Source organism: Gymnogyps californianus, chromosome 3 (genome assembly GCF_018139145.2).
Source record: "Gymnogyps californianus isolate 813 chromosome 3, ASM1813914v2, whole genome shotgun sequence".
In the NCBI taxonomy this organism is placed as follows: Eukaryota; Metazoa; Chordata; class Aves; order Accipitriformes; family Cathartidae; genus Gymnogyps; species Gymnogyps californianus.
This window is the reverse complement of record NC_059473.1, coordinates 57,042,126-57,054,155: the sequence shown is the minus strand read 5'-3', so window position 1 is coordinate 57,054,155 and position 12,030 is coordinate 57,042,126. Positions and strand designations below refer to the sequence as shown.

General features: G+C 39.1%; 1 protein-coding gene across 1 annotated transcript in view; it reads left to right on the top strand.

Annotated features, from left to right (window-relative positions):
- Positions 1-12,030, top strand: part of SYNE1 (spectrin repeat containing nuclear envelope protein 1) — a 261,240-nt gene that overhangs the window by 114,633 nt on the left and 134,577 nt on the right. Inside the window, 8 exon segments of the mRNA XM_050895131.1 lie at positions 1,211-1,462; positions 2,290-2,445; positions 3,143-3,313; positions 4,092-4,418; positions 5,736-5,888; positions 8,425-8,601; positions 9,475-9,621; positions 11,854-11,979. Coding sequence (XP_050751088.1) covers positions 1,211-1,462; positions 2,290-2,445; positions 3,143-3,313; positions 4,092-4,418; positions 5,736-5,888; positions 8,425-8,601; positions 9,475-9,621; positions 11,854-11,979 — 1,509 coding nt within the window.

The window sequence follows — 12,030 nt, the reverse complement described above, 5'->3', positions numbered from 1 at the left end:
TCATGTTATATGTAAGTACTTTGCTGCTCAAAAGTGGTTCCAGTAAAGTTAGTGGAAACATTGTCACTCATTTCCAGAAAGAAGTGTCAGGCCTTGAATGAAATCTCCAGGCATACTAATGCTTTCTTGGAAGTACTGAATTTGTTTTAGATGTTGGCCTACATCTTCTTCTCCCTGTGTTTCATAAAATATCAAAAGTATTCTTTTCATTGGGTTTTCATCTTTTACTGCTTAGAGTGCAGATGCATCTACTTTCAGGCAGTTACAGTCATGTAGGCTAGCTCCCATGGTGAGGTGGGAAGACTATTACTGAGTCACTTAAGTGACAGTGAAGGGTGAACCTATATTACTTCAGTAATTTCCCAGTTATGATCTTAAGCTGACTTAAAATACTTTCGTACCTGTTGCTGAATTAGCTAAAGGTCTGTACTTGAGTTATGAAATATTTATTACTTTATTCAGGATACTGAGAAGGTCTTCATATGATCAGGGACTCTGCATATATGTCTTGTTATTATAGTTTACTTTACAAAATCTGAATCTATTTTGAAAATCTGAATATATATCTCAAATATAAACTAAGATGACACACAACTGTATTTTGTTAAGGTAATTTCCTAGTTATGTTTTCTAATCAGGTTGAATACCTTCATACTTTCTAATCGAGTTCTAATAAGCATGAAAATGCCACACATGTCCAGAAGAGGGTATCAAGAATTATTTTGGAATGATATCTCAAACATACGTAAAAATAAATAGGTTTGTTTATTTTAAAAAATTGAAGCCTCACCTTGTTCCTTGTTTTTAAACAGATTCAATTTTAGAATCAGTCTTACAGTCTGCTTGTCACAGCTGGAAAGTTTTGAATTTAATGCTGTGCTGAATGGATTGCATCCATCTCATGCCAGCTCAGGCAGCTAATGTTTCAGAACTGATGATAAACTTAGCAGGAGGGAAAGAATTTAATGTATGCTTTGTCAATAATTTTCTCCAATTCACTTCTCAATAATTCGGTTTACTTTGTAAATGAGCATGCCATCACAGGTGTTCTTAGAGATAGTGTAATATGTGTTCAACATAGATAACTAAAGGGAATATCTAGATAACGTGAGGTAACTGCTTTTGTCTTAAGTAGAACCAGGGCTTTGTTTGCCATGTGTGAATGAAAGCTGTTAATGTAGGGTATGTATCCATAACTCTGCCTTTACAGGAGCTGCAGGTCCACTGTGCAGAAGGACAAGCGTTATTGAATGCTGCTGTCCGTGCCAGAGAGGAGGTGATTCCCTGGGGCATTCCCCAGATAGAAGACCGAGCCCTGGAATCCTTACGGCAGGATTGGCAAGTTTATCAGCACAGGCTTTCTGAAGCAAGAAGCCAATTAAATGCCACTGTGAGCAGACTGAGGTTAATGGAGAAAAAATTTCAGAAGGTTAATGACTGGCTAACAGACCTGGAGGAGAAAGTTGCTATCAGGACCGGGAGGCAGTCTGGTAGAGCAACAAAGGAGATGCAGCTTCAAAAAATGAAGGTAAAGAATATAGTTAAGGCATTCCTTAAACAAAATACCGTGTGAGGTTTCCACATCAGTTCCTGGTTGCACTGTGAAAATGACAGGAAGCCTTGCAATTTATTATGAGGTGGTGCCTAGAATGATGGATCCAAGAGAGCTTCTTGCCTTCTGGGTCCAGGTTCCTCCCATTTTACTGGTAAAGGTATGGCTATACCAGTGTTGAAATCTCATAGGGAGATCTGGAATTCATATGCTCTGTGGTATGTGAAGGCATAACTGAGGACAAAGATTGGTCCTGGAGTGGGAAAGTGTTCATGTGGTAACAAGAGTAAAATGTGACCGACTGTGTTGTGAAGTCTCTGCTGTGTTGATGTAATAATTCTCCTTTAGTCACTGCAAGGAGAAGACAGGGTTCTGAATAAACACAGGAAGCAGATTTGAAAAGATTCAAGATTACGCTTTACAGTCACCTTTACCAGTTTGGGCAAATTCTATAGGAAGTCTGGGTTGCATTTCTACTATTATTTGGGGGAGAGGGGGAAAGAAAGTATTGAATCTATTGTAATGAAGTGCAGTCCATACGGTATGATAAAACTTCCAGCATATTCTTTACGTTAACCTTCATCAGATTCTGTTTTATTTTCCTGTTGTAAATCCATGTTTACAACGATGTATTTGTTTTCCTTTTCGATGATTTCCTGACTTAGTTACAAATAAATTCCTGTTGTGTTTAAGATGTTTGAATCAGTCATATAAGCTGGATAATGTCTTTGTCATAGAAGTGGCATGAAGAAATTACAATCTACAAAGATGATGTGGAGGAAGTTGGGGTATTGGCTCAGCAAATACTAGAGGAAAATCTCACTGCAAGTAGAATGGGAAGCCAGGCTACGCAGCTTACGTCTCGCTACCAAACTCTTCTTCTTCATGTCTTAGTAAGTAATGAAGAATAATTCATTGTAACATCATAATTTGTCATTTAAGAAGCAAATATAAATAGACTTTCTTAATTAGGCTTTATCAGAGTTTATTCATTACTGTAGACTCAATAATATAATACTTACATATATATTCATATGTATACACACATGCATGTAGATTTCATTGGACTAAATGTATTAGAGAACCATAATCTGGATAACGCCCTTTCAAAAATATTCAGTATTAATCAGATGATGTTACTGTCTTTTTTTGGCAGTTGCAGGAGAGAAATTCAAAATTCAGTATGTTTGAATGCTAAACAACCTCTAGAGAAATGTTTTCAGATTATCACTGAAACAGATAGGTATGGGGAAAATTTGAATTGATAAGGTACAGTCTTCAGGTCACTTTAAGTAGTAAGTGTCTCATAGTATCATAATCACAAGTCACAATTCAAATTTCAAAATATAAGTACCTTTTCAGTGTTTAATATTAACTGTTTTAACATTAATGATTGCTATATGTACACCCTGACAAGACCTCAGTGAGAATTATCCACTAGATATGAAAGAACTCAAAACCTATGTGTTTAATCTTAGTATATCAGGTTTTATTAATAAATAGCAGTTTATTGCTATCTTTAGCCAATAGCAATGATAAACATCTGGGTGGTTCTTGTTTCCTCCCCCTACCCTCCATGTTTGTTTGAAGGAGCAAATAAAGTTTCTGGAAGAAGAAATACGCTGTATGGAGGAGTCAGAATTGGCTTTTAGTGCTTACACGAATTGGTACGGAGCTACTAACAAGAACTTCAGAAATGTGATCACCAAGTTTGACGTGGTTGATAAAACAGCAATGGAGAAAAAAGTGCAGAAGCTAGAGGTACAGCTTTATTGAATGCAATATTTGTTTCTGCTCACCAAAAAGAGGCTACAGTTTAACATGCTTCTTAACAGCTGCTCAAAATTTTGACTTCACCTTGCCCAGAGAAGATACTAGGATAAAGACTACCCAGTATAAAACTTCCTGTTCTCACGTCATATACACATTAGATCACAGTTTGGTTGTTGAGGTTATGAATAGTCCTAAATAATATAACCCTATCCTTCCATAAGGCATGTTTTTATGTGTTTTGTTTTAGGTTAAAACTTAAAATAATCCCCTTGCAAGGCATCCTATCATGTATATTTTATACCAGTATGCACTGTGGCAAGAAGTGCTTCCTATTTCTTGTCATTGAAATAACTCAGTAGTAAAACTTGCATTTCATCTCAGAGTTGTAGATGAGTTTTTCATATGTCCTGCAGCTTAAACATAATACGCTAAGGGAAAACTTTAATCTATTCCAGAATATGGAGTACGAATCCTCTCCTGATAGCCCTTAGTTTCTGTGTTTACCTTCACAAGCCCAGTGCAGAACAGAAGTATTTGCTTTTTCTGCTTCCTTCTAGTTTACCACACCTTAACTCCAGGCAATTTTGTAATGAAAAGTCCATTCAATTTCCCTAGCAATTCCTTCTGTGTCCTTAGCAAAACTAAAAAAAAAAAAAAAAAAATTTTAGCCTCTCACTGATAATAGAACTACAATGAATAAAAAAAAAAACAAAACCAAAGCCAAGAGCTTGCATACATTTTCCGTTAACCAACACTTCCTTCACAGCTGCTGTTGAGTGATATGGACATAGGCCACAGTTTACTGAAATCCGCCCGTGAGAAGGGGGAGCGAGCTATAAAGTACATGGAAGAAAATGAAGTTGACCAGTTAAGAAAAGAAATTGGAGATCATGTGGAACAGCTTGAAGAGCTGGCTGGCTCCATCAGGAAAGAGCACATGACTTCAGAGAAGTGCCTTCAGCTGGCAAAGGAGTTCTCAGACAAGTACAAGGCACAGACTCAGTGGGTCACGGAGTACCAAGCCATGTTACATGCTCCAGCGGAACCAAAGAGCGAACTCTATGAGAAGAAGGCCCAGTTGTCCAAATACAAGGTAAAAAGGGCTTATGTCATTGTACTATCGAACCGATTTTGACCTAGTGACTCACAATAAATCCTCTGATCCAGGTGTCTGTTCAAGTTTCCTCAATAGATGTATGAGATGTCTCTGATCTGTATGTCCAAATCAGCATCAAAGTGAAAACATGCATGATACCTGCATCTACAAACCAGAGTGAGCACTTGGATTTGAAATGTGAATGTCCTAGTAAGGCTTTCACATCTGAAAATTTCCTGTTATAGAGCAGAATTCTTTTACAAGTACACATATGAGTAATTCCATTGATATCAACAGAGTTAACTGCTGTTTAAGCAACGATAGAAATCAGTCTTTCTTCACTGCAGAAATTGCCTCTGTTTACATTGGCTTAATCAGCTTTCTGGTTAAAGCTGGATGTCCCAGCTTAACTGACATCGAAGACAGTCAGCTGCTATGGCCTCCTCTGTTTTTACTTAAGATTTTAATGAAGTGGTTTTTTTTTTTTTCCCCCAGTCATAAAAATGAGTAGAAAAAATTGACAACAAACCCCATTGCTTCTCTTAATGAATGTTTTTGTAAAATACTCCAGTATTACAGATGTTTCATAAGATGTGTACTGGGGCTAGCTGGGATGGAGCTAACTCTCCTCATAGCAGCCCATATAGTGCTGTGCTTTGCAATTGTGGCTAAAACAGTGTTGCTAACAAACCAATGTTTTGGCTATTGCTGAGCAGTACCTGCACAGCATCAAGGCTTTCTCTCTGAAACTGCCCACTACCCCTCGCCGGCTTCAATACTCAGTCATATGTCATAGCTGTGTGCTTGCTTTCTACACGTTTGGGGAGCTGGTATCTCACTGTCATTTGATAGATGCTGGCATGTGCCATGCTGTCTGAGCCAGTGGCACAATGACATAACAGATCAGATTGCATACTCTTGAGAGTATGGTGTTATGCACTTGTCTGCATACTATCTCATTAAATGGATGGCTTTGGTGATACTTTCCCACCTATTTGCAGAATTTGTTCCTCTGAGCAAGTTTTATCCCTAGCACTTGCCCCTTCATACATAATAACTCCCTTTCCTTCACCAGCTCCAGATTATCAGCCATGTTACTAGCCACTCACAAAAGGAGCAATTGCTTTTAGATGCCTGCAAAGTTGTCTCAGGGCATGGCTGAGAAACATAGTCCTGTACTGGTAGCAAAGCTTTTCTCATCTGGAAAGGATGATATATACCATGATAGAAGGCTGTGCTTCAGATCAAATGGAAGTTAGTGAAATAGATCTTCAGTGTTCAATAGATATGTTTTAATTCTTGCTTGCATTGTAGTCCATACAGCAGACTGTTCTGTCCCATGAGCCTTCAATAAAATCAGTGATTGAAAAGGGAGAAGCACTTTTTGATCTGGTGAATGATGTGACTCTAAAGAACAACATTCAAGACCTTCAGAGCAGTTACCAGGAACTCTGCAGAACAACAAAGGTAAAAAGTCGAGAAGAAAACTCTTAAGTTCTTTCAATTTGCTATTAAAGAGGCTATTGCCTCTTTATGAAGTTGACTATTTGTTTGATGCTGTCATGTCACACCCTGTATGCAGAGCCAGATAGATTAACTTTTTTTTTTTTGGCGGGGGGGAGGGAGGGACTGGGAGGGGGCAGAGGAGAGGGATTCTTGAATAGGGGAAGAACTTCTACCTAAACAAACTAACATGAGTAGCTGAAATGAATTTTGAGTGTGGCAGGTGAAGTCTTCGTGGCACTAAGTGGAAATATATCAGTGACCAGTTTGTACTATTGTTACTATTTTTAATTGCTTTGAGTAGATTTCTAAATACGTTATTTCTTGAAGGGACAGAAGCCCTTAAATTATACCATTTTGTCTCTTGTTTCTGCTAGATCTCGCACCAACTCTGTTTAATCTAGTTTAGTTGTTGAATGGAAGTCATTGGAGAAAATGAACTGCAAGATGGATATAATTTAATTCAGCAAGGGCATTATTAATTAACATTGATTCATTAGTCCACATGTATATAGTACTTTGAAAGATCTAATACTTCTAAATAAGTCCTAAAGTATGATTATTCCTAAAGCTTTTAATAGGTTATACTCCTAACAAGGATAAGCTCTGCAAACCATGTTAGTACTTATGTTTGACCTAAGTACCTTTAATTGCCAATCTATCCACCAATAGCAGAAGATTTTGGTTTTTTTCACAGTTTATTTTTAATTTACATACATTCCTCTGATCTGTACCACAAAAATGAGATCTGTTGCATTAGTTGTAATGTTGATGACTTAAATGTAGAGAAGCTTATGAAAAATCTTTCTTAAAAAGAATATATACATTTTAACTCAATGTGTACGTTCTTAATTTGCCTACCACAATCACAGGCAATATGTACGTGCAAAGGCTTTAAGCAGCAGGGACCCAACCATACCATTTGGTAGGTCATGTGCAGTCTCTCAAAGAGCATCTAATAGCTTTTTCTAAGTGGACTTAATGTCAAGTTGACAGTGTTCCTTTTCTTAAAGTAAGGAGATCCTCAGTGTTTTCCTCAGTCTTCGAAGTGTGGTATTTCATCTGGAGTGAAAACACTGCTCAGTGCTACAGAGTTTATTCACACAAGCAATTCCTTTGATGTCTTCCTTAACAGTCTAATCATGTGAGAGTCCCTCACAGGAATATAAATTTAGAAGATAACTCTCTTACTATGCTTTCAAGCTCTTGGTGGGTTTTGGTTTGGGGTTGGTTTTTTTTTTTTTATTATTCATTCTTGTAGTTGCCTGAATATTTAATTTTTGTTATTGTGGACCTGCAGGCATACGTTGAAACCTTAGAAGTGAGAGTAAAAGAACATGAAGATTACAATAGTGATTTGCAAGAAGGGGAGAAATGGTTGTTACATATGTCCAGCAGGCTGGTCAGCCCTGACCTCATGGAGAGTAACAATCTTGAAATAATCACTCAGCAACTAGCTAACCACAAGGTGGGTTTGCTATTGGGTAAACTTCCTTTGTCCGGTAAAATAGAATTTTTCTTCTTTGCTTCTCTGTCTCCACTCCAGAGCTGTAGTTATTTGTCATTCACCTGTTTTATTCCTCTTACTGCTAACTGTGTAAATAAGCATCAGTGTCATTAATGCAGTTAACAAATCTACCTTGTTGTTAGCACTGTTTCTTGGATGAGACTGCATCCGCAGAAGGGCTTTATTGTACACAGGTCTGAACTGTGTGTCGCATTTTTGCTGAGATGTCCCAGGAAATAGACCACAAAAAGCAGATTAGGGCATTTTACTCCTAACACATTTTTTGCTCTGGCACTTTTGAGGATAAAAAAATATTTTAAATTTTCAAATATTCCAAACCCCCCCCCCCAGTTGTAACATTTCCTCCATTGCTTTTATTCAAGGTATTGTTATGGTTGCTATTAATGATAATCATTCACTACGTTGATAACCGATGCTTTCTAGAAGATAAAAGAAAGCAAAATCCAATCCTCCCACCACTCCCTGAAACTGAGATTTCAAGGGCGAATATTGAAATCTTTTAACTTATTGTGATTAGCGTGTTATTCTTTAAGAAATCTCCTTAGATAGAAATTTGGCTCCACCGAAGTCAATGGAAAGAACTGTCTACAGTGGAAGAGCTTACGGAATAAGATCTGATTCAGCATCAGATTTAGTCCTCATTACTAGACACAAGAGAAGTTGGTGGAGCCCTGGAGATCATGCAACAAAAGAAGATTAAGGGTAGTCTTGGGGCATGAGCATATAATGTTTACACATTATGACAGTGGTACTGATGTTTCTGTGGGATATCTGTGTACAGACTTTTGACAATGATTTTACAATGAGTACACAGTCTAAGAGCTTGACTACAACAATACACGTCTGAAAACTTTTTTCAAAATCTGAAGACAAAGTGTTTAAGGGGAAAAAAAAGCTCATTTAAAAAGCTGTGATGCAGAACATATTTTAAGTTTAAAATATTTCTTCAAAAGTATTTTATCTGTTTCATAGGCTATCATGGAAGAAATTGCAGGATTTGAAGATCGTTTGAACAACCTTAAGAGTAAAGGTGATTACTTGATCGATCAATGCACAGAACATCTTCAAGCAAAATTTAAGCAAAACATACAAAGCCATCTTCAGGGGACAAAGGACAGCTATTCTGCCATATGTAGCACAGCCCAAAGAGTAAGTCTTGTTTCAAAAATGTTTTTATGCCATTTGAGAATGGCATTATTTCTGTAAGTACTTGTTTCTTTAAATGGTGTAAAACTCTTTCTACTGTTTCCATTTAAATTGAGCCTAGATGTTACTAATGTAGCACTTCATCATTACTGTGCTACAGTTGAATTCCTCGTGATCCAAATGTTGCTTTGCAGCCAGCAAAACTAGGTGCCTATCAGTTCTTACCTTCATCTCTCCACACCCTCACTACCTTCATGTTACGCTAGCTTCTGAGCAGCTGCAGCAAAGAAATTAGAACTATTCCTACTTCAAAAACTAGGGAGCAAATTGCACTCCTAGTGTCAGTAGTTTGCATATGTACATAACGGGTCTTCATTATGTGCTAGGAAATACTGTCTCTCTTAGTAAAACCAGAATATGCAGTTAAGAAGGGCTAGCTGGGTCATTCCGTTAATCCAATTAGGAGATCAAGCCAGCATAGTCTAAAAACAAAACAAAAAAACCCTCAACAAAACAAAAAAATCCAAACCCCCAAAAAGTAGGCTTCATAGTAAGATTTGTAGAGATAGGTAAAACCTCATACTAGATCAATGGCAAAATGTTGAACAAGAGTACAGAAATAAGAGACAATGCTCTTCATTTGCATCTTTATTTTTTCTTTCCAGAAGCCGTGCTTTAGATATTGTCCATCTTCTCCACAAATTAGCAAGATGAAGTGAGAGCTAAAGGAGCTTTCGACCCTTGGTACTCTTATGTACAAGGGCTAAAATAGCCACAGTCTTAATAATTCTGTTTTATCTGCAGTTTTCAAGGTGGGAGAAGAGAGCCAATAGTGGTGTTTGAAAATGCAGTAACCTTACAAAATGTTTATTTTAGGTGTACCAGAGTTTGGAACATGAACTCCAGAAGCATGTTAATCATCAGGATACCCTACAACAGTGCCAGACTTGGCTGTCTACAGTGCAGTCAGAGCTAAAGCCAGCTACCTGGCCACCTTTCAGCCTGGCAGATGCAGTTAAACAGGTAAAAGTTCAGCACTTGAAAATGCTCAGTTATCCTTAATAAGGTGAGTTCAGGTAAGAGCTTTATATTAATAGAAATTAGATACTCTCTCTGACCTTTTCAGAGGGTTGTGTAGCCTCATTGTTTATTCCCATCTCCAAAAGGAATACCTTGAGTGAAAAATAACCGTAGGTGAAAAATCACACAGGGCTTTTGCTAGTTCTGCTTAATGCTTAGAAATATGTTACCTGAAAAAAGTGGGCTAATTAGATAAACCTGCTCAGATACTCCACAAATGTGTTTAGCAGAGAGGTTGTGTCTTTCTGCTTGTCCAATTGCCCATCTGTCTACTAGTGTTCCTATATGGACCTGGTTTCATAGTAGCACGGACACAGAGTCTGTTATCAGGCAATTAAAACAATTTTTCAGCCCTAAGAGCATAGAACTGGCTCTAGCGCACATTAGCCATTGAGAACGGTTTCTTTGCTTCTTGATTATTCTTAGTAACTTAATGTATTTTACATTGGATTTGTACCTTGTTTTCAAATTAAACTGGTATGGTACTAGAAACGCTGGAATTCAGGGCTGTTTCATCCACCATGTGGCTTAATAGAGACCTTGAGATACTACAGATGGCAGCTCTGCAGGAGCAGGGGGTGGCGGGGGAGCTGGGAGTGACAGTGGGGCCAGCAGGGCAGCACCTTCCCAATGACGTGCAGAACTGCAGCACGCAGGTGAGGAGAGCAGCGTCCCCCTGGTGTCAGCCACCATCTGGTCATCACCAGGCAAGTCTGTAGGGATGAGGCCAGTCCCAAGTGGAGGCGGGAGGTCAGGGCAGTAAGGCAAGGCCAGGAGAATCAGCCAGGCACAGATACACCTATAGTGTAGCTCAGGTGAGGTCCATAGGTGCGTGAGGGCCTGAGCTTACATGCAGCTCTCGAGCAAGGGGGAAGGCTTCTGAACGCTTTTCCATTGGCCAAGTCCCAGCTGGGCCGAGTCAGGGCTGGCCCTGAGCAGAGGCAGCCGAACCCCGAGGAGAGGGGGATAGAGGTTGCAGAGCCCTTTGGTGCACTGAGGGCCCTGACCTTCCCTGAGGATTAGGGACCTGTTCCAGTGCTCAACTGTTCTCAGTGTGAAAAATAGTTTCCCTCATATCTAGGAAGAATATCCTTGTTGCAACTTGTCACTTTTCCCTCTAGTCCTTTTTCTGCTCACCTCAGTAAAGAGTTTGGCTCTGCCTTCTCAGTACTGCCCCCACCTGACCCCTACTGTTTTAAGTAATGGCAGACCGCAGTTAGCCTCTCTTCTCCAGGCAGAACAAACCCAGTTCCTTCAGACCTGCCCAAATGCCATGTACTACAGCCCCTTATACACCCAGCCCTTTGCTGGACTTGCACCAGTTTGCCAATATCTCGTCTATAGGGGAAGAGGGAAACTGGGCCAAATACACCAGGGACAGCCTGACAAGTGTAAGTACAGGAGAATAATCGCTTCCCACAGCTTGCTGTCTGCATTCTTGCTAATAGAGTAATTTGGGGTTGCCACAAGGGCACACTGCTGTTGTGTTCAACTTTTTGCCCGCAAGGACCCACCACTGGCCCTCTGTGTTAGGTGGTCACTCACCCCTCCTCCCTGGGACTCTAGAAGGTATGTTATTGCCCTGCTTGTCAACACTAATATAATTTTCTTTTGGGATGAGGAAACTCTTCATAGTGAGAGGTGAGCTCCTACGGGCAATGTCGAGAGCAAGAACCCTCAACAGCATCATGTGGTCTGATCTTGGCAATCATAGATATTGGGGGCACTGGGAAGGTTTCAAAGGGTGTGGGAAAGCATGTTGTGCCACAGGGCTGGATTCCCCATGATCTCTCAGACACTGGAGAATTTTGTAGGTATAGGAACATGACACTTTGATAATCAGATAAAGCACTGCTTCCCATTCACCTTGGGAAAGTAAGTCACCTTGTTGAAACTGTGTGTATCTATCCAACACTTTATTTATAAAGAAATAAGCTAGGTAATGCATATGTGACTAAGCGCTTTGATAACTGGATGATAATCAAGTTTTTAAGAGTTACTCTTTTCCATAATTATGACAGAGCAGCCTTACCTAATAAAATAGTGTATGTCCACATTTCATCTTTTGGAAATAATGAGCTAAAGTAAAAATATTAAAATGCATGATTGTAATAAGTTGTAATAACAGATTATTTCCACAGTCTCAGAGTTTATTTGAGGATTGTCTTCCCTCAGGTAAAACATTTCCGGGCTCTGCAGGAGCAGGCCAATACATACTTGGATCTTCTGTGCTCCATGTGTGACCTGTCAGATGCCACAGTGAAGAGTACAGCTACAGATATTCAACAAACAAAACAAATGGTACAAGATAACCACAACAACCTGCTTTTAATCCTATTTAGAGCTCTAACT